General features: G+C 40.8%; 2 protein-coding genes across 2 annotated transcripts in view; one reads left to right on the top strand and one right to left on the bottom strand.

Moving 5' to 3' along the window:
- The window catches only part of LOC104966463 (isoleucine--tRNA ligase, cytoplasmic-like), a 17,099-nt gene extending 3,723 nt beyond the window's left edge, over positions 1 to 13,376 (bottom strand). Inside the window, exons 1-9 of the mRNA XM_010795649.1 lie at positions 13,369 to 13,376; positions 12,009 to 12,203; positions 11,609 to 11,695; positions 10,955 to 11,038; positions 9,393 to 9,537; positions 8,805 to 8,925; positions 8,444 to 8,535; positions 7,970 to 8,047; positions 7,266 to 7,387 (exon numbers count right to left, since the gene is read on the bottom strand). Coding sequence (XP_010793951.1) covers positions 7,266 to 7,387; positions 7,970 to 8,047; positions 8,444 to 8,535; positions 8,805 to 8,925; positions 9,393 to 9,537; positions 10,955 to 11,038; positions 11,609 to 11,695; positions 12,009 to 12,203; positions 13,369 to 13,376 — 932 coding nt within the window. The remainder of the gene's footprint in view (positions 1 to 7,265; positions 7,388 to 7,969; positions 8,048 to 8,443; positions 8,536 to 8,804; positions 8,926 to 9,392; positions 9,538 to 10,954; positions 11,039 to 11,608; positions 11,696 to 12,008; positions 12,204 to 13,368) is intronic.
- Positions 5,617 to 22,606, top strand: rpa2 (replication protein A2). The gene is made up of 7 exons (XM_010794913.1): positions 5,617 to 5,637; positions 15,210 to 15,331; positions 15,966 to 16,040; positions 16,224 to 16,340; positions 18,006 to 18,128; positions 19,079 to 19,173; positions 22,103 to 22,606. The coding sequence occupies exons 2-7, from the start codon at positions 15,257 to 15,259 to the stop codon at positions 22,188 to 22,190; spliced, it is 573 nt and encodes a 190-aa protein (XP_010793215.1). The 5' UTR covers positions 5,617 to 5,637; positions 15,210 to 15,256; the 3' UTR covers positions 22,191 to 22,606.
- The last annotated feature ends 801 nt before the right edge of the window (positions 22,607 to 23,407 follow it).

Genomic DNA, 23,407 nt, shown 5'->3' with positions numbered 1-23,407 from the left:
CGTAACCGATATTTCATATGCTGTATCTGTGTGTTTTGGTGCAAATGAAACAATCAATGAAAAGCTGCAAATAAAATCACTGAAGAAACTATAGAGGCTTTGGGAGAAGATGTACCATTAAAACTCAAGAAGGAGGAAGTATTAATATTACTAAAAGATTACGATGCAGTGCTCTGTTGAGGGCAGATATAATGTGCTTTACTTCCTTTTTCTTGAATAATGCAAAATCTGCATTTCCTCTGGAACATTTTCCCACAGGTATCATGTCAACACTGCACGTCGGAAACTCGGAAGTCTTTTGCAGAGAAGTATGTTATCGCTCAGCGCGACGAGTAGCCTAGCGGAGAATTTAAATACATTTTCTCCTTTCATGAATGTTTCAGCTATTTAATTAATATTGAAAAAGCTCACACTTCTAATTACACTCTACGGCAGGGGTCCATATTCAGGCCGAGAGAGAGCACAAATCCGGCCCGCGACTTCATTTATGGGCCCGCAAGAGCTTGCAAATGAATAATAAATACCACGTTTATTATAACGGTTCACATGCCACTCTTACAGAAGCCAGGTTGCCCATAAACTACTGTCCCCACATGCATTCGTCGGTTTTGTTGACATATGCGCACTGAAGAGACTTGCAATTATTTTGGCCTGGACTTCTGCTTTCGGACGTAGTTAATTACTAAGTATTATCCTATCCGATAATAATCCAATTCAGAGGCATAATATAATAAATTATTTTATATATATATTATTAAATATATGTATATTTATATAGTTACAACCGCCCTTTGAGTTTGCAACCTTTATGCGAATGTGGCCGCATCTCAATAAGATCTCACAATATTTCAGAAAACATTTTTCTATTTTGTTGTATGTAAAGCATAATGAGACTGCTACACATGTGAAATTTAACACAAGTGCTACATTGTCTTTGCTTTGTATTTTTGTGGTAATAACCGTTGTGATTATATTGATTTCATTACAATAACTTTCTTTATTTCGAATTCAAAAGTAAGGTTTACTTAATTTAAATAAAAACAAATATATGTTAGCAGTTAAAGGTAATAGGTGATTTTAAGGCATGCTAAAGCACAGCATGCATAATTAAAGGTAAATCATTTTCTGCAAATTAATATTGACTCAAGCATGTTAATTGAATAAAAAAACATACTGTATTTTAGTGTGAATGCTGTTTACAGCATTCCACTATAGTTCTTCAAATCCTTTATTCTTCCCCTTATTTCAGCCAATACTTTGGCCACTTCCATAACTTCAGCTTATTTTCAGCTACAGAAACCATTCCAAATATAATAAACTATTCAGCCTGTTCAGGGAACGATGAGAGACCTTCAACTTCTTTTCAGAATATTATTATACTGTATTTTAAATATTCAGCTTTTTAAACTCTTTTTTTAACATGGAAGTCAATGGGAAGAGCCGTTCAAATCCAGCCAATTACTTTAGCTCTCCATAACTTCAGCTTACTTTCAGCTACAGAAACCATTCAACTATTAAACTATTCAGCCTTTTCAGCAATTGGATTGGAAATTTTCAACTTTTTAAAAATATTTCACACCTTTTAAATATTCTCAGCTTTCTAAACTCTTTTTTTTAACATTGGGAAGTCAATGGGAGATGCCTTCAAATCACACTTTTGCTACGCTTTGCGCCAAATGGTTCTACCTTCCACATAATTTCAGAGTAGATCACTTTAATGCCAACTTTTCAAATGATCACAAGACCGATCAGCCTATTCATTCCTATTCAGATTTTTGATATCATTTTAAACTTTTTGAGATATTAGTTGAATTTTAGTTTGGAGCTTGGTAGAGAGGGCCTTTTTCAGATTTAACATTACAGTGGATGGAGCAGCTTGTAAGTCTAGAGTGGCTTTGATCTCAAAACAGAGTGGAGCAGTGCTTAAAATTCTCGCCCAAAGATGTTTTAAACTTGCCATATATTCCCAAAACCTACACTCCTCAGACATTATTTTTTATGAAAAACTTAGGAAAATCTCTTCTAGGTTGTAAAATAAAAAAGGATTTAGAAAAAAAATTAAACAAAATGCCTCTTGAGGGCATGAAGAGACAAAAAGTCCAGCTAGCTCCCAATTGATTCCCATGTTAAGAACATCCGGATCTTTCGTCAGAAACAGAGTGAAGTGCACTTTAGACAAACTGCTCTCCTCTTCACATTTACCACACAAAACCCAAAAAAACAAACATATTTCAGTTCATTGGGGTTCCCTGATGCTCAAGGCCTGGTAATTTTTTGATAGGAGCCATATCAGAACCTGTGATTTGACCAAATATTGGGGACATGCCAGTGTCAAACACTCCTTTTATTGCAATATTTTCTTTATCATATACATGGCTGCCGTGATCTCTTCCAACCAACGGCTGTACTGATTTAACATGTGTCCTAAAAGTGAAACTATTTTTAACCACTTAGACAGCAGCATTCATAAAAATGTTTCATTAGCCCATCATAATTGTGTTGCATACAAGGTCCATTAAAGCGTCATGATTCAGCACAAGAGAGAAATAAACATTCATCAAACCTTTTCAAAAGCAAACGTCAGTCCAGAAGGCAACAAGTGGCGGGAGAGAGGTAAGAGTGTAAAATATCTCTGGACGTCAAAGGGAAATAAATACAACATACTATTCATGGTTAAATAAATACAATTACGCTTAGCAGAGCGAATTCCAATCCTTCTTACATTCTTTCAGTCACCTTAACTCGTACTTTCACTTCACTTTCACTCTTGGCACCACCATTATTAAAAAATACTAGTATTGTTAAATTGCTTTAGTCACTTAAAAAAATCATTTTGACTTTCAGCCTCCATCATGTTGACATATACTGACTCTCACACAGTGTCACTGTAGTTAGATCAAGTTAGGAATATGACCTCGTAAACTGTAATTGCATTATTTTAGTATAACAGTCAATACTTTGGATTATTCTTACTACATAAGGTCCATTTGAGCAAAAGTCAAACCACATCTATAGTCACCCATAATCCTCATATCAGTCAAATAATGTGAAGCAGATTGTACAGGCTAGGATAAGAGTCTCTCCACATCAAATGATGGTTAGCTCAGTGTCACTTCCAAACTCTTGAATCCTTCTGGTAGCACTTTCTTCTCTCCTCATGTCTGCATGCAGCCATCTTTACCTTCAGTCCGTCTCTTTGCCTTGCATCTTAACCGTCCATCCTGAACATTTCTATTCATTAAGCACCACCTCACATGTCTCTGTCCCTTCCTCCTGTGTCTGCACCTCCACCCCAATCCCTTCATCTTCCTCCTTCTCTGTGTCGATCTGTGCCACTCCCAGTCTGTACAGAGCGTCCCTGATCACCACCTCCCCCGGCTGGCAGGCCTTCACCACCTGGTTGATCTGCTCGCTCACAATGTCTCTGCTGGTGAGGAAATCTACCAGACGGTTGTAAAGGTAGTAGTATGCCGTGTTGGTAAAAACCACAGGTTGCCGCAGCGCACGGTTTGCTGAGTAACAGTCCTCTGAGGAGCCGTTCTCAGCTTTGTCCGTCTGCTCGTTCTGCTCTGCCCCCCCCTCCTCCTCCCCCTCCTCCTCCAGCGCAGCCACCAGGCCCGCGTAGGGCTCCAGGTCTCTGCAGAGGGACATCGAGTGGTGCTCTGAAGGGAGAGCTGCTCCGGGGGGGTGAACCAACCAGCAACAAGATGATTTAGTGATGGGGTGGACCTGCAGGTTCTCTGCTGCCAACGACAGGTCAGCGCTGTACGGCTGCTCCTGAAGCTCTGCACACGACACAAACTAAAGAGGGGAGAGGTTGTCAACTCACTTTGTGATTTTATCAAATATATATTCATACGGTAAAGGTGAGACATCCAGTTAATGACTGTGATTTAATATGATGTGAGTTAGTATAGTGTGTAATAAAAGCTAAGGCAAACACCAACATTCAGAAAACAAGATTGAAACCTCTTTTTACCAAAGCTGAATTACTCTGAAAGACTCTTTTTACGATTTCTTTTTTATATGGCTAATGTTTGTTAATACAGGAAAACCTGGGCTACTTTTTATATTAGCACAAAAATGAACATTTTAAAGCCAATCTTCAAAGGATGTGAATCTCTCATTTCTATGATTGGGCCTTACATTTTTACTTTTTATTTTTATCAAGCACCATTTTGTCCTTGATAGATCATTGGATTTTATTTAAATCACTGACCTCGGGCTTTTCGAAAGGGTCAGAGAAGCAGCCTTGGTTCCTGCCCCACATCTGGGTGGCCTGCTCCGGGTACTGCATGTCGGCACAGAGCGCCACCTGGCGGGCGCAGTCACTGACGTAGACCGGGGGCCAGAAGCGGGACGACAGCAGCAGGTCGACGTGGTCTCGAGCCGTCTCTCCTCTGACCAAACACTTAGAGCCGCACACCACCTGGAGACAGAAAGACAATGATTGAGTCAACAAGTTAACAAACACACAGAGACAGTTCAGTTTCACCTTTCATTGGGATTAGCAAACAGATATTTGTTTTTCATACATTACAGATTCTCTTTGAAGAGTGACATAGCTGCTGTTTTTACCTTATGGGGGCAGAGCTTGGACAGCTTCCCGGCCGTGACGTGTGGAGGGGGGGGCTGCGGGGCCGTGGAGAGGCCACTTTGAACGAGTGTGTATAAGGAGATCAGAGAGGCCAGCAGCTCATCCTGACACAGAGGGAGACAGAGAAGAGGCTTTTATTAAGACCACCCCCCACACCCATGTGAGTGCACCAGAGAAAACCAAGTTAAAACAACACAAACACAGACGCATAAATAAAGAAATACCCTTACAGAAAGCACTTCTTGCCAGCCCACAGGGGGGGGGGGCATTTCCTGGATATATTTCCTGGCCATGATTAGTGAATCTATTGGTATTCTAACGGGCATTTGTCAACTTCTTTACAAACAGTCTTTAACATACTTTAGCAGAAACATGTGAGCGAAACATTTACATTTGTTTGTCTCAGTTGTGACACACACACACACACACACACACACACACACACACACACACACACACACACACACACACACACACACACACACACACACACACACACACACACACACACACACACACACACACACACACACACACACACACACACACACACACACAACACACACACATAACACACACACACACACACACACACACACACACACACACACACACACACACACACACACACACACACACACACCTTAGTGGAGCCCGGGGTGATGCTCGCCCTGCAGCTGCTCAGTATTGTTCTCAGCTCGTCCTCACTGTGATCTTCAATCTTGTCGAGTCTCAGCTGACCGTCATGAATGAGACGCACCAAAGCTGAAGGATCTCCTGAAACAGGTGAGGTTATTGACAGTACACACAAGTTAGGTTAGAATAGTAAATCATCAAACAATATACATCTGTACCTTTTCTCTTTCCTTTCAGTCTCCATAATAGCATAATTAGCATATACAAAAGATGAAACTGACAGGTGGTTTAATAGAACGAGGTACCTGAGGGCTGCTGCGCATCTGGCAGCACTTTGTCTTTCTCCGTGTTGATGACAGTGGGACTCCTCATGAGGGGGGGAATAAAGGGGGCGATGATGGAAGCATCCACCCGTGTGATTGGGATGTCAGTGGGGAAAGTGGCTTGCTCGATAGCCTCACTTTCCATGGTCAACCAGAAGTCGTCCACGTGCACCTCGTCTGAGACCGAACACTCCGGCCAGGTAAACTGAGGGCAGAGTGAAGAGGTCACTACAGAAGCCTCTTCACAGGCTTACTTTCTTTAGGTTTTACATGTGGAAGACATACTGTTTAAAGGTCACCTATTATGCAAAATCCACTTTTTCATGTCTTTCATACATAACCATGTGTCCCCCTCTGTGTGAAGAGATTCTGAATTATTAGATTCACTCACTTTTTGTCCTGATCCATTTATATAAAAACCTGTCTGAAAATGAGCTGATCAGATTTTGGCAACTTTATGATGTCATAACGATTTCTTGGCTTGTGTAACCATTAGCCAATCACCACCCCCGCCCCCCCCCCCTTATCACCTGAATCTCCTCTTAGAGCACCATTGTGTTCTTTTTTACCAAATATCTCTCAGAGGGGTGTGGGGAGGGGCTCCTTTATTTTCATCTAAAGTAACAGACAGAGAATCAGCACTTTGGAAACAGGCCTGAAACAGAGGGGATTATGGGATGTTGCAATGCATGGTCTGTTTAGTATTTGGAGACAAACACTTCAGAGACATGTTTTGTATCTGAGACCTATAATATATTGATGAAAAACAGTATAATATAGGGGACCTTTAATATTAACCTTGCTTCACAGCACTAAGTATTTTGTGCTTTATTTACATATCAATGTTGTTGCATTAACCTCTCACCTCCACATTCTTCAGCTCCAGTACGTTTGTTGTGTGTCGCTGCGCAATCTCCAGTTTGGGAGCAACGCCACAAATTCCGCAGATCATGTCGTTGTAGTCGCGCACAGTCAGGCTCTCAAAGGCCCNAAGTTAGTTTTAACAGTTTGCAAGAGCGCAGGTACTTGCTCTCAAGCAGGACAGGGCAAACAAAGTTAGTGTTTACGTGTTCGGCGTAATGACGTACAACGTCCTCGACAACTTATGTAGTCCTATTCAGCCACTTGTTGACAACCATCGTTTTTCAGACACGTAAACTCTTCATAAATCACCAGTGGGGTCACACTGCTGATGTATTTAATGTCGTAGATCAAAACGTGATGCGTCTCTTCAATGTGTGTCAACCACAGACCTTATTTCCAGCTATTTTCCAAAGTCCTATGGAGAAATCCCATTGGCTCTGAGACGAGGGAACCGGTAGCGGTAAAATGCTAACTCACTTCCGGGTTTTAGGACTCGACACTGCACCACTCTATTGTATCTACAAAAGGTGCTCACTATGAGGATGTACAGCATGTCTTTATCCCAAGCAATGTTCTGGTGTATTAAATATGTACTGGTGTGAAGGCTCTGAGTTGAGCAGGAATGATACGAGCTGGAGCGTGGGAGCAGAGGGAACACTCAGCTCTGTGAGTGAGAAGAGGAGGTTCTCTACTCTCTGTCCCCTTCATATGCCCTTGACTTTCACAATTTCCACTTTCGGCTAATTGTTAGCAACAATTCTCAGGCCACCTTTGTCTTTTTTCTTTTTAATATAAGTGTCATAAAGCACTCGATCTTTTTTGCTTTGTTGGAGGATTTCTCTCACCTGACTTGGGGCAGCATGAGATAGTGGATGCTGCTGCTGTCCTTCTCCTCCACAGAGGCCGGGTCAATGAGGTGACGCAGGTTTTGGTACATCATCTCTGTAATGAAGGGTGTGAAAGGAGCCTGAGGGTAAGAAGGGAAGGAAGTAAGTAGACATAAGAGAAAAGGGAAAAGAGAAGATTATTAGATGCTCTGCACTGTATTTAATATGCATTCCTTGTTGCTCTAAAAAACACATTGTTACTGTATTTATTTTTCCTTAATGATGCAAAAGGTCATGCACCCTTGCCAGAGCAAGTTCATTTCTAATGTAATTCCCTTCCATTTCAACCACGGCTAATTTGTGCAGCAAACAGCTGATCCGTATTGATCCGGGTTAGGCTAACTGGCTTTTAGCATGCATCTCGCCTAACATGCAAACATCTTTAATGTGTTATAAATAAAAACTCCTACTGTTCATGCATAATTCATCGCCATGCAAGCACACCTCTTCCATAACAACATTATTTCTTAGTGCCACACACACACACACACACACTACTACGTCGTCACACACACACACACACACACACCACACACACACACACACACACACACACACACACACACACACACACACACACACACACACACACACACACACACACACACACACACACACACACACACACACACACACACACACACACACACAGTATGACTCACCATCAGCCTGCACATGGAGAACAGAACACTGAAGAGGGTTTCCAGCGCCCACAGGCAGTCCTCAGTGCCACTCTCTCCCTACAAAGTTCACGCACATACACAAAGAGTCAGTCCCCTAGGAACAGTAAATAGATAAAAGTGCCTGAGCAAGCATCAGCGCATGTATCCCCAATTCAATTTGACTACATTGTGACCAGGAGGGCCACAAACTGATAGCTACAAAATATCTGCGGACGATGAAGAGACTTAGGGGTAGCTTAAATTAGTGTTCCCTTTAACTATGGGTATGAGCTTAACAAAACAACATCAAAAACTAAAGATACAGGACATCAACTTTAAAGAAGCATCGTCTGCATTAATGTGACTCATCAGATCCTGGGACTGCATACATTTGAGTCATTAGCTGCACCTTGCATCTGCCTTACATAACAATGTTGATTCTAAACAGGCACTGATTCGGAGCTGTGCTCTCACCTTCAGTCGGCGTCTGTTGGTCCTCACATACCAGTTGGTGAGCATGTCCACAAACTTGACCAGGCGAGGCACGACAGTGTACAGGCGGTACGCTGAAACATTATGTAAAGTTAATTAAATAAATAAATGTGGTGGGTATGCCGAGTCTGTAGGTTATTAATTGGAAACACTCAAATAATCATTGATAATTCCCTTTGGTATCAGACAGCTAAATAGTTATAAAGTCTTGCAAAATGAATATTAAGCATAAACACATCGCAATGGCACTATGGTGTGCTACGCCTAGTTCTTATTGTCTTTGTCATTGTCTATATCAAATAATAACACCAGAGTGTGTGTGTTTTGAGGATGTCTGTCTCACCGTCCATCTCAGCCTTGAAGAACTGGATGAGGGACTGTGTGAAGGACAGAACCCATTTGTCCATGATGTTGTCGCTCTGCTTTGCCGTGTTTTCATTGTACAGGAACTGAATGTCATCCTCCTGACGCAAACATACACAAGATTGAACACACACACACAAACACGTATAATCGACACACATAACAGGATCTTATGCCATTTACTATAACTGATTAAGACAGATGACGGGAATCAAGGGGACAGGTTGTTCATGTAGCTGCAGCAGATGTTACTTTCTTTGATTGTAGGTGTCAACATTGATATGTTTAGATGTGTAGTGTATTACTACTAGCTACTGCAGTCACCCTTTGAGGAGAATCATTCTCTTCTTAATATATTTTAAAGTTGCTAAAAAAATATAGCTTCAATGTGCAGATCAGAAGAAAAATGTCTGCTTCTAAATTGTATCCAATGTGGACCCATATAACCATCAGTTAACCAACGAGAACAACATTATTTCTATATTTAAATGATGAATAATAGTAACAATGTTCTGTAGCATTGTGCATTTTAGACCTTGATTAGGGGGATAGGGAATGTGTTCATTACCTTCTGTAACCGCTGTACGTTCTGCACCAGGAAGCGGTAGGCGTTATACCACGGCAGGAAGACATCCTTCAACACGTCGCGCACACCCTCCTCTTTGAAACGCAGATTCTCTGCTCTCACTACAGGAGAGTTGATGAGGTACAGTCTACAAAGAGGGACAGTAAATCAGCTGTTTGGCAAAATTGGTTTTCACTTAGTGTGTACACAGGTAGTAACTCCAAGGTGTGCACACTGAACATCTCTATGAATGAGTGAGGCTTTTTGTGTAAGCGGACCTACACACATTAAGTCAATCTTTAAGAACCTGTACACAAATTGTGTTTTGTTTTGTGTAAACATTGGGAAATATGCATTTCTGCTGCAATCATGTGGTGTTGGAATAATAGGAAAAATTAGATTCAGACTCGAAATTTGAATCGAAACAACAACTCGGAAAAATGTGTGTATTAACGAGTTGTTCAAATGTATAAAATGCAACAAATCTGAAACTGTAATCTGACAGCAAACAAAGCAAGAAGAGCTCATCTTTGAGGCTGTTTTTGCAACAACAGAACAAGGCAAACACTACTCTTCACATGATTATAAAAACACTTATTGGACACCAATCAAAGGCAAGCAATGACGCAGGCTACATTTTCCTAATGGTAAGGATATTTAGCTGTCAGACAAATCTTGATTGGATTAGATTCACCATTTAGTCTAAATGTTCACCGTGAATATTTTCTGCAAAAAATTTTTGGGCCATAACCTAATTTACAAGCAATCTCTAAAAATGTATCTCTTCTCTTCATTAAAGCCAAATAAACACACTGTTGAATTGACAGAAATTCTGAAGAATGCATATGAATATAATAGTCTGTGGCATGCGTCAGCGCGCCGGGGAAGACTGGTTAGAAAAGGGTTTTCAGTATAAGGCTAACATGATGCAACTTCAGGCAGCCAAAGGCAATATCCATATAACTGAATATTAAATTATAAATATGGGCCAAATGGGCACATATGAACGGTTTGCTGGTAGCTACTGTAAATACAAAACACCCTCACAGTCTATGCTTCAGTCTCTGGTTCAATTTCCATATAATGTAAGAGTAAAAATACTAAGAAGCTTGCTGTACCATAACAGCTATACTGTGAGTGAAGTTTTAGGGACAAAAGAGTGATTGTATTTACATGTTTACATATGGTAATGCTTTAAAGAGGAACTTCACCATGTCTCCTTTTATCTCTTCATCACTATATAGGTGAGCATATGGCGAAACTGCATAGTGCTTTATTCATTAGGACCATATGGCCGTGGCACTCTCACCGCTCAGGGCAAGGGAGCGATTGTATGATGTATTGAATGATTGTATAAACAACATGTATATGAATGTGTATGTACAGTATGCGTGTGTTTGTGGGACAAAGAAAGAGCCTAGATAAGCGTGGATAGCGTTTTAAACCTTTTAAAACCATGCCTGCTAATAACATAAGGTAAGTTAACAAACAGAACCCTGCCACCGGCACACACGCATTCATGCTTCAGAGACACACACTCATTCACAGTGGAGCACGAAGCTAACCTGAGGGCATCGGCTCCATATTGCTGCACTACCAGGCCTGGATCCGGGTAGTTCTTCTTGCGCTTGCTCATCTTCTGTCCATCGCTGTAGGAGTGGGACAAGCAAAGGCATTAATGCACATCCACACGCATGCATGCCCAAAAGTGCATGTTAGAAACCATGCACTTGGTATTCAAATGAGTCAAGTCCTTCCAGGTCAGCAGGCCTACGAGCACAGTGCTGCGTTTAGACCCCGGGGCTGAGGACAAGTAGCCCTATTGTAGAGCAGATCTAAGGCTAAATGTTACGGCACACATATCACACTGGGAATGGAAACAGCTAAACAATAGGAGATGAATGGACAGGTGAAGAAGAAAGGAAACAAACTGAAATATACAGTTTGCACGTGTTTTCTTAGTGGTAACGAAACCCATTGAAGGCTTGAACCAAACATTGACCCTGTGATTGAGTATTGCCCGTGTAGCTATGGCAAGCTTAGACAATTGAAGGGACTAGTAATTGGAAAGTGTCAAGATGCTTGGTTTTGATCTTCTCACAGCATTGGGTGACAGTAAGAAAAACATGGATCAGCCTTTAAATTAAACCAAAAAATATATATATCCGCAAATTAAAAAGGAAGACGATTAGGAAGAGGGGTTTGTTAATAAACCTCACCTAGCAAGGACCAGTCCATTAACGATGACATTCTTGAAGGGCGGTTTGCCGAACAGCGCTGTGGAGAGCACCAACAGGGTGTAAAACCTGCAGGAGGATACACCATGACATTACACAAGGTCAGGGTAATGAGCAGTATCTTTGTACAATTGAATCCTTGTATGGAGTAGAACTGAGAAAAAATACAATTAAACTATCCATTTTTATTCAGCCATTTCCCATTATTTGATACTTGTCTATTCAATTGAAGAAAATGTATAATGAAGTGTTTTAGAACACCACTCGTGTCCATGCGTTCATGCTCTGTCTTGTCAATTTCATCAATGAACTCAGCAGGCTCTCAATGTCCCGATCCCTCATCTGTTGACCTCTTCCAGCTCTCGTATCTTCCGATGCTTACCACCCCCTCGTTTGGTCAATGCCTTCGGCGATGAAGTCCGCTGGGAAAGTGTCCTCGAACTCCTTCCTGTTTTCAAAGGGGTAGTGGGCCTGGGCGTACGGCATGCTGCCGCTCTCAAACCAGCAGTCGAACACCTCTGTGATCCTGCGCAGCGCCCCCTTACCACAGCGGGATGGGATGGTCAGACCATCGATGCTGGGCAGAGCAAAATGGAACGAAACGGAGAAAGAACAAAGAATAAGGAGGAACCAATTGTAAGACAAATGGCAGCAATAACAATTTGACCAGTTCTGCTTTATTTAAGGGTTTTATTATTGCCACAGGGAGCTTTTTGTACACTATGTGGATACAGGGGTCTACAGACAGTTTGGCTGCAGGCCAAAACAACGATTGTTTAATCTTTCACCTCTGGGAGCGAGGTTTAAGAAAAGTACTGTGGTGCTTACATTGTGCTGACACCCACTAGAATAAGCTTGGTTATTGCTTTGGATGAAAAACTAAAGTTCAGACACTGATATGGATTCATTTACTCCATCTTCTGACTCACACAGATAAAGCCCATGAAAAAAATCTTTGTTTCTTTAGTTATAACCTCAGGAAAAAAGATGAACCTATAAATTGTCAAGCTGCCCACTAAATCTACTTTAAATTAATATGCATGGAAAGTCCCCTTAGATGTAACATCATATATCCACATAAAGATGATTAAGCACACATTTTTCTTTTCGCCTACTTCAACAACCTTTTTGAATCATTAACACTCAGGCCTATAAACTGCAGATTACACCTTTAATAATCTGCTGTTCGCTTCGCTGCAGTACTCTGCTGCAGAGAGCTTTCTGCTCCTGGGCCCATTTAGAAAAGGGAGAGTGTTAAGGAGTCATTTTCTAAAAAGAAGTGCACTGCTGAGTGCATTTTGAGTAGTTTAAGATTGTGTGGGGTGTTGTTAAAATGTCGCTATAATTCTCGCAATGTGTGCCGAGTCATCACCTCTGGGAATTTTCTGTCCACTTAGTTGTAAGAGATCCATACATATTTAGCATTTATTTTAGTTTCAAAAAGCAGTATCTTCTTCCACTGTACATCATTAGATATAACATTCTGTGTTTCTTTCGTCTTATTCCATTTTTCCTCTTGCACTATTTTATGGTAAATGGTAAATGGACTGTACTTATATAGCGCTTTATCCAGTCCTTAAGACCCCTCAAAGCGCATTACATACTACATGTCATTCACCCATTCACACCCATTCATACAGAGCAGTGTACCTTACTCTAGGACCTAACATTCATACACATTCACACACCGTTGGCCATGCCATCGGGAGCAACTCAGGATTAAGTAGCTTGCCCAAGGATACATCGACATGTTGACTGCATGGGCTGGGATCGAACCCACAACCTTCTGGTTGAAAGACGACCGCACTCCCTCACAGCCACAGTCGCCCTTTATTTATATTTCTTTATCTTCTTGTACTATTTGTATTGTTTTATGTATAAATATATATACATTTATGTTGCATTGTTGGAAGAGCCAAGGACATAAGATTTCCATTGCCCAAACTACACTGTAGCTAGAGGTCAAACTGCCTATAAGCTCCCTGTAAACACACAGGCCAAACACAGGATTGGACAAAGGCGACCTCTTTCTCCCCCATCAATTAAAGACGTCTAAAGCCATGGAAGTGATTAAAGGTAATTAGGGAAGAAGAGCGGAAGAGTGAAGTGATCTGTGTTCCACAGCACACGTCTGGTTCAGGCTGACGGGTCACATTAGAGAGGCCGAGGGCAGATGTAACACAGACACTTCATACACCATATCATTATTAGGTTAATGTAGTCTTTTATTCTTATGTTGTGTGTATATAGATATATATACACACAACAGAATCGGCGAGGACACTATCGATACTGACTCAGCAATCACTGTAAGTTATATTCTTGTTTAAATAGACTTCTCTGTTTCATTTATTCTACTCTGTATAATTGTTCTGTAGTTATTGTAGCTAAAACGGCGATTTCTGAGAGATTTTAAAATCTCAGATCTGCTCAACTCCAGGCGTAACTCAGGTCTCAGTGAGTCACGCCCCTCAAGTGTGCATTTCAATAGGCAGGAAGACTCTGCTGTCGCCCATCAGCAGAAAATAGTTAACTAATTACAGGGGCGTGCCCCCAAAGCTGTGAGAACTGAGCAATCAGGTATCCATCTTAAGTTGCATTTTCCTGGAGCGTCAGCTTCAGCGTCAGCCAGACGAAGACTGACAAAGACATTAAGAGTCCTGTGTGAGTCACGTGGGAGGCAAAGAGGAGGCAAATCCTACTCTGATTGCGCCAAGTATCGCTGGTGTTATTTAGTTTTATTCAATTCTCTTGGGTTCTCTAGCCCCTCATGCTATAATCATGTGTATTTTCTGCATTCCTGTTCATGTNTGTCTACATGATGTGGTCTGCCTCACAGGGGGACTGGCTGTCTACATGATGTGGTCTGCCTCACAGGGTGACTGGCTGTCTACATGATGTGGTCTGCCTCACAGGGTGACTGGCTGTCTACATGATGTGGTCTGCGTCTCATAGGGTGACTGGCTGTCTACATGATGGGGTCCCCACACCAGTGAGCCAGCTCACAGTGTCCCGCTCCTCGCAGCGTGTGTGTGTGTGTGTGTGTGTGTGTGTGTGTGTGTGTGTGTGTGTGTGTGTGTGTGTGTGTGTGTGTGTGTCGGCTCCGCAGATTGGTCCGGAGCTGTTACGTCACTATACCCGAAATACGTCACTATACCCAAGAAGTAAATAATGGAAAAAGAGAAATCTCCAACAAGGCGTTCTGGGGCAGCATAGACGGGTCTTTTCTGTGTTACAGTTTTACTCGCAACAGGGTGGACTTTGAGGGTTTGTGACTCTGCAGACCGTTTACATGCATAAAAAGCTACATAACAAACAAGGGGACGGATAATAACCGGAAAAGCATGACATGGGACCTTTAACATTGTCAAACATCATATGTGTAATTCATGGCGCAATTCAAATGGAATCAAGAGATCATCTTTCTCTCTTCATTGACTTCAATACATAAGTTTTCCGAAATAAGGTCCCGTGGGTCAGAAGCAGATGGGCGGGACTTCGCCTCTCTATGTCTTCACCGCTATAATCATAATGTAACAATTAAACTTGTCGATCTCACTTTTGGATAACATTTCCTTTTCTGTCTCCTAGGTTACCATTGTGGGTATCATCAGGAGCACGGACAAATCCATGACCAACATCCAGTACAAGGTGGACGACATGACTGGCGCTCCCATGGATGTGAAGCAGTGGGTCGACACAGAGGTCAGTGACGCTGCTTTTATCTTTGCACACAACCTTCAATCACTTGCGAGAGAGCCGTAAACACTTGCTTTTACCTCTTAGAATATTTAACAAATTGTACGGTGTCCTTGGGTGTCATGAAAGGCGAATAAAATGTACTAAACACGAGATTACTAAAACCCAATACCAATAAGTCAAAGTTGGGCATTCCTGTTCTTCTGTGGTTCTTTGAACATTTTTTAAGAAATGGGCTATTCTAATTTTTCAAACTCAATGCTGACCAGAAATGATTGTCAGTTTTCAGTTTCACTTCTCATCCCCTATAAATAACCTGAACAAGTTTTGGTGAAAGACACGCAAATACCAATGTGCATGACTTTGCATAAATGTAATGTGTGCAGTACATTACACAAAAATAATCCAATTACAAACTCTTTAACACTACATACATTAAGAATGTGAAATCAAGACTCAAACTCAATTATATTGCGATATAATTGATGCTGTGGTGTAATCCCTCTTCTTTTGCAACAACTCTGCAGTTACTCAACATACTCCTTTAAAAAAATAAGACATGGTTGCATTCTCACTTATTCAGATGGTTTTTGGTGAACGTCACAAAGGAAGTCCCTTAATATGTGTTTGGTTTGTACAGGATCCCGGTGTGGACAGCACTGTCCTGCCTCCAGGCACGTATGTCAAAGTCTCTGGGAACCTGCGCTCCTTCCAGGTGAGTTTACCATCCTCACATCCTCTCCACAGCAACATGAAACTAATAGGAACTTTAACTTTATGATCATTTGCTTTTAGATTAGCAGTTTGTTTTATTCTAGTTTATAGCGTAGTAGTTCCTCTGTAAATGTGTCTGTTTTACAGCTAAGCGAGAGTGTGAATCGTTTGTTTCCTCTCTCAGAATCACAGATCTGTCGTGGCCTTTGGCGTCAGGCCCCTGGAGGACATGAATGAGATCACCTCTCATATGCTGGAGGTCGTTCAAGCGCACATGATGCTCGGCAACCCTCAGAGCCAGGTGAGCAATCTGAAGCACGTTGTACATTTTACACATATATCATCTGTTCAATATTTAATATTCCATATGTCATATATTTATGTATATATATATATTTGTATATATAATATCTACATTTCTATTTTCTTTCTAATGTTTTTTTCTAGTTTTGTTTTATTGCAAAAGGCCTTGTCTTTTATGCTGCTGCAACAAAAACAATTTCACAAGTTTGGATCAATAAAGTACCATCTTATCTTATAAACCTCTTTATTCATGGTCGAAGCAAAGCATAGACCGTATCAAGTATAGACGTAGCATCTGATACGGTTTCTGAAGAGGCAACTCTAGTAATGTGTCCCTTTTAGCCTTAAGATACGTTTTAACTAGGGCTGTCAGTCGATTCAAATATTGAATCGCATTATGTCCATAGTTAATCCCAAATTAATCACACTTTTTTATCTGTTCTAAATGTACCTTAGAGGAATATTTTTCAAGTTTTTAATACTCTTATCAACATATGAGTGGACAAATATGCTTTATGCAAATGTTTGTTTATTATCATTGGAACTATGACAAATATTCTCCTGAATATTCTCAACACAACAGTCTCTCTCTCTCTCTCTCTCTCTCTCTCTCTCTCTCCCAACCCTGTGTACTTCTCTGCACTGAGCCAGTTGCTCAAACAGACGAGCCTGTTTAAAGTTGTCAGTGAAATGCCGCTCCTCTGTCTTCATAGCAGTCAAAGCATGAGACTGAAGTTCCCACCTAGGGTCAAAATAATGCGCTGTGATCCGAATGATCTCACACGGTCCCTCGTCCTCCACAATGTTAATTGTCCTCCAAGCTGTAGCCACCGCCACCCATTTAGCTATCGCTGTTGAAAGCTTGCTGCTCGTAGACGCCGTGTCCAGGTGTTTCCCCGGCAAACTTTCAATGGTGGTCTGCCGCAAGCGAGCGTCAGGAGCGGGGCTGTCAGCATGAGCTGTGTGCTTGGCTTGCTGTTTAAAACACCTTTTTTTGTATCCATATATCTCGCTAGAATCTGCCACCATCCAACTAACAACATCAACATCAAGCCTTTGGGCTCTGAAACTACGGGGCGGGCTGAGGACAAATTCACATGCGTTAATTGCACGTTAAAATAATTAGTGGCGCAAAAAAAAAAAGGTGTTAACTTGACAGCCCTAGTTTTAACTGATGAGTTAAATATAAATTCACCCCGGATACAGTTATCATGAATATAATAACCCAAACTGTCATTATTGAAGGCTATTAAAATGTTTATTTTTTAAGTAAAATTAGGAATTATAACATCGGGGTCTATGGAGATGAACTCCCTCCTGGAGCCATTTCAAAAAATGTCCGGCGCCCTGGAGGTGGGTGCTTGCTGAAAACCCCCTTTTTTTAGGAAGACAGTTTAGCTCTTAGTGCTTAGAAATATGTTACAGTATTCTTTATTTTAATCAATACAGAAACACATCAGTTTGAAAATGATTGCCATTCTGTAAATGACGTGGGTAGCATACCTCTACTAGCAGAGAAGAGTAAACTGTGTGTTTCCCTGAAGGGACATGAGGAAGTCACGTTTGTTCATATCATGTTTCTAAGTATCTGTCTTCCTGATTTTTTTCTTTTGTGCTGTTCCAGGCAATATGCTGACGCACTTTATTTGTGTTTCTCTTTCAGTTCAGTGCTGGAGGGGGCGCTAAGGTCGTGCCCACCTCACGACAGGACACAGGAAGCAAGGGAGTAGGCTATGCTGGCGCCACCGACATGGTTAACAACGGGTTGAGCGCAAACCAGAATCAGGTGAGCCTTAACGATGTAGTCAATTAGAATTACAAAGTCAACTTTATTGTCAATCTTTCAGTTCGTGTGTACAGACAGAGGGATCGAAATACCGTTTCCCACAATCCCGAATATATAAAAACAAATGTATATAAAAATATGTGTGTGTTTATACCTATATACACAGAATCAAAGATATTTTTTTTTTTACATGTGCACACATTAAGACCTAAATAAAAGCACAACAATCAATATATACAAAATAACAGTCGGATAGTCCAGCGTAAAAAGTGTCTGGCTGGAATTGAGTGTGTGGGAAGTTGGTGGCAGGGGGAGGGAGGGGAGGGAGTTCAGCCTCCTGACAGCCTGGTGGAAAACAAATGAGAGAATACAATGGTATTAGGTAGTACTCATTACATTACATGTCACTTGTTAGATGCTTTTATCCAAAGCGACTTCCATACTCAACACTGTGGACAACCCCCACAGGAGCAATTTGGGGTGAAGTGTCTCAGGGACACAACAACATGCTGACTGCAGTGGGGTTTGAACCTGTGACCCCCTGATCCCAACACCAACGCACTAGTCCACTGCGCCACAGCCACCATACTCAGGTGGTGTGTGCTGACCTGACAATGAAAGTTCAAATAGATGTGAATAATTAAGAAGAACGGCACACAAAAGAACCATACAGTTTCCACCTCTGAATCGAACACATTCAACAATGATCCCTGGACAGAAAAGCTGCAGTTATTATCAGACAAGCGTACGAATGAATGTGGAGAAGGACATTAAGAAGATGTGTAATTTGTTACGTCTTGCCCCTCCTTATTATATCTGAAATGCACGAACATGGTTTACTGAGGGGGAAAAAAGAGTATTTGGTTTCATTTCTGGAGCTGAAGGATACTTCTGTGTTTCCTCTGTGACGCTGCGTGCGGGTTTTCATTTGTCATTGCTCGTCTCACAAGGTGCTGAGTTTGATAAGAGGCTGCCCCGAGCCGCAGGGCATCAGCATCCAGGACCTGAAGCAGAGACTGGGAGGAACGAGTCTGCTTGTCATAAAGTAAGTCAAGTTCCCCTTTTTTTTATATCTTGTGAACAAAAAGTGAAGTCTATTTACTGCGTTGCACCCATATTAATCTCCGAGCGTCCGATCAGTGATGCTATCGGGGACTTTTAGACGATGACTCATTGACAATGATCTCATTGTTTGCACTTTGTTTTCATAGCTTTCCTTTTTAAGAAGAGACAAACGGGGCGAAGAATCCTAAACGATTTCATAATTATATATAATGCAAATATTAAAGCTTGTTGTTCTTTAGCATATAATGCATAGTCAGGATTTCACAGAAGCTTATCCACATTGTAAGGGCGCTCTCCTGCACCAGTGGGTGGCTTTATTGGGTAAGAATAAATCTGTCACAAGAAAGGGAAGCTGCCTATTTGAATGATGCTACTAACTATTTGTTCTCAGCATGAACAGGCCCTGGATCAGCCGAGCATTCAGGAACCTGGTAGCTGTTATTTGTTTATGTTAAGGAGTCAAAGTGGCTTAAATATAATCTGATAAACTTCCAGGCAACCAGTCACTTTTTATTTGATAGACTTTCATTTCTTTTCTTTTTGTTATTTACCTTTATGGTATCCCAAATATGTCTATTTTATACTTCGTTATTTGTATTAATTTTATATGACGAGAGTTATACTATTTAAAGCAGGGGTGTCCAACTCGAATACACAGTGGGCCAAAATAAAGAAATGGGTACTAGTCGAGGGCCGGACTGGTTCAATGTTTATTGCAGAACTTATTGAAATGAACTTATTGCACATATTGAACCTGGAACTAACAAAGCTTAAATTATTGCCTATAAAAACAACATTAAACATTAAATAATCAGTTGCATTCATTTCTTATGGCTCTATCTGCAGCTTTTCCAGAGTCATTTCTTATGATTACATTTTTCCACAGGCCAACAACAGCTTCAAAAAAACAATTTCCCTCAAAGGACAAACCAAACATGCCCTGGCCTGTTGTCTCAAGAAACAAAGTGCAGAAGGAAACATCCATTGAAACTCAGTTTGCAGCTCTGTGATGCACACTAAGCCAGATACTTGGCATCTTTCATTTCATTTTCATTTCAAACCTTTTATTTAACGAGATTGGTCCCTTGAGATCATAGATCTCTTTTTCAAGGGAGATCTGCAGCATATAGGTTCCACATAAAACATAAAGGACATCATACATTATATTTACAGGATACATTTACATAGTTATAGACATTTACAAGTGCCCATAGTATCAACGAGCATTTCATTTAGCCTAGCTTTAAGAACATGCAGAGGAATGAGATTGCTCAGTTTCAATTCTTGCTGAAGATTGTTCCAAGCAAATGGAGCTGTGCACATAAAAGCTGTCTTACCTAAGACAGTCCTTGCTCTTGGCACATCTAACAATACTACATCATGCGATCTCAGACAATAGCTGCTTGCAACTCTCTGTGTTATCAGAGAGCAGATATAATACGGGAGTTTACCCAACAAAGCTTTATAAAACGTGTACCAATGACTGAGCCTCTTTACAGTAAGTGATGGCAAACCTGCCTTGGCATACAGGGTACAGTGATGAGTAAGTGCTTTACAATTTGTGACAAATCTCAGTGCGCTGTGATAGGCGGCATCTAACTTGTTCAGGCAATAGGCAGGTGCATTCATATAGACCAGATCACCATAGTCCAGCACAGGTAAAAAGGTCACAGAGCCTTTTCCTGGCCTCAAGCGAGAAACAGGACTTGTTTCTTAAAAAGAAACCTAGCCTAACCCTCAGCTTTTTAAGCAGGTTATTGACATGAAGTTTAAAAGTAAGACAATCATCAAGCCAGATACCAAGGTATTTGTAACAGGTAACCACTTCAAGTACTTGTCCTTGCATAGTAACAATATCTAAAACAGGCTCTAGTGTCTTTTTAGCTTTTGAAAATAGCATTACCTTGGTTTTATCAACATTTTAAAAGAAGCTTAAGCTCAGAGAGCTGAGTCTGAATAATGTTAAAAACAGCCTGTAATTTAACAGCAGCCTCCTTAATGGAGGGACCTGCACAGTACATCACGGTATCATCCGTATAAAAATGTAAAGTAGCTTCATTCACATTTTCACCTAAACTATTGATATAGATGGAGAATAAAAGTGGACCTAAAACAGAACCTTGAGGAACACCATTAGTAATGTTTAACCTCTCAGAAGACAGCCCATTAAACTGAACACATTGGGACCTTTCAGAGAGGTAGTTCACAAACCACCCCACTGCATGGCTGGATATGCCAATACTGACTAGCCTCTGCTTTAAGATGCGATGATCGATGGTGTCAAACGCTTTGGACAGGTCAATAAATAGAGCTGCACAACTTTTGGAATTGCATTTGTGTTGAGGGAGAGGTTAAAAAGAGTAGTGAGAGGAAGAGCAATAAAATCTGCAGCTATCTTTAAAAAGAAAGGTTCTACGTTGTCCGGGCCATCCGGTTTCTTAGATGGATGGCATCTCATCTCGGGTGCAAGTTCATCAATGTTTGGGCTCAGGCTCTGAGCTGAGGAAATCCTCAGGATGGAGTGAAGGTGCAATATATCGGCGGGCCAGATCTAATAGCAATTAGAAATTATCCTGCGGGCCGAAATTAAATCCACCAAGGGCCTGATTTGGCCCGCGGGCCTTGAGTTTGACACATGTGCTTTAAAGTCTTCTTTCTAATCTATACTCTTTTAATCTCTTTTGAAACACTTCCTACTTCATCATGTATAATTCTCACGGCTGAGAGCTTGGAACCAAGAAAAATGTTTTGCATATTTTGCTAGAAAATTCTAAAAATAGCCAATCTATTTTGCTCTTGATGTACTTATGGTTGCAGCTGCCGTTGTAAATGTGCACCATGTTATTTGTGTTGCTTGAAATTCATATGAAAAGACCTTAAAACATTTGTATTTCTTCGTTCTCTAACAGGCAAGCAGTGGAATTCCTAAGCAACGAAGGTCACATCTTCTCCACCATCGACGAAGATCACTACAAATCGACAGACAGCGATGATTAGATCCAGTTGTTTGAGTTGAATCTAATATGTCCTTCAGTATCTGTTTGATAATAACTCAAAGCTTTCCCCTAAAACACAACCTCTCTGCCCGTGCCAATGCTAAAACTGAGTGACTTCCCATGATCCGTGTGAGTCACGGCACTGTGGTCGGTGTTAGTTGAAGAACACATGGTTTATGTTGGTGAGGCTGTTGGTCGACACATCCTGTATCCTTAAGGTTGCTTCTGTATTTTGCCAGTCCCAGAGGTGTTGCTTTTTGAGGAAGTTGTTGTTCTTGGTAGCAAATGCTGTTTCTATGTATTTCACACCATTTCTTTGTAAAGCATTTTGTAATTTTAAAAGATTTTGAAAGCAAGTACTTTGTTTTTTTTGTCTGTTTAACTCACTTTTGCCATAATAAAATATTGTATAATTAACACTTGTGATATTCTTCTTACTTCATGTCTGTTTAGAGATTATTCAAGACGTTTTAAATCTGAATTTAAGATAATGAGCCATGAACACACAAGTCCCAATAACAACAAGCAATTTGTAGAAATGTGTTCAAATACAGGAGCACTTTATTTACATGAGTATTAAGTTGTGACGCCACAAAACGATACATTGTTCTCTTCCCACTTCAGATGTCTCTTTATTTGAATAAGTCCACGTGTTGTTCAGTACAGTTGTGGGCAGGATGCAGACATGTAGAGCAAAAATATCTGACAATAAATATCTAAACAAAGTAAACTGTTTTTAACAAAATTCAAACGAGTGATTAAGAAGCCTCAATGTTGTTGAGACAAACATCTTTAGTACAAAATAACAATACAGACAAATGCAAGAAAAAATATAAACCAAATGAAATGGGGAAATACAATTAACTTCTGCATTCTTTTTTTCATTTCATAAGCACCAAAAAAAGTGTTAGAATGTTTGTCACCCATTTGTTGGCTGTGACTTCTAGGGGAGCCACTGCTATTTTGTGGTCAATGTGGTTAAGACTCACCCAGCTTTTGTTAACTCGTATACACTTAAGTTTGCACGTATACTGTTGAAAGTTCCCATCGCGAAACTCGTAAATATGCGTTTTTTGACACAACATTCAACACTACAGCTCCTGAAACTCTTATATAGTACACAATATTCTCACAAGCTTGATTAAAAAGCACAAATATACTGATACATAGTCCAACAAATGGTACAATAAATAAAACACGGGTAGTATGTTTATGATC

The sequence above is a fragment of the Notothenia coriiceps genome, unplaced genomic scaffold (genome assembly GCF_000735185.1).
Source record: "Notothenia coriiceps isolate Sejong01 unplaced genomic scaffold, NC01 NC01_scaffold00037246, whole genome shotgun sequence".
Taxonomy (NCBI): domain Eukaryota; kingdom Metazoa; phylum Chordata; class Actinopteri; order Perciformes; family Nototheniidae; genus Notothenia; species Notothenia coriiceps.
Note: the sequence above shows the minus strand (reverse complement) of the source record. Positions and strands in the feature narration are given on the sequence as shown.

Bases quoted from the DNA above. Each gene is read 5' to 3' on its own strand.
- rpa2 (XM_010794913.1), top strand. From the start codon at position 15,257: ATGACCAACATCCAGTACAAGGTGGACGACATGACTGGCGCTCCCATG. The intron at 16,041-16,223 runs GTGAGTTTACCA...TTCCTCTCTCAG, and splicing joins GGAACCTGCGCTCCTTCCAG to AATCACAGATCTGTCGTGGC. The intron at 19,174-22,102 runs GTAAGTCAAGTT...GTTCTCTAACAG, and splicing joins ACGAGTCTGCTTGTCATAAA to GCAAGCAGTGGAATTCCTAA.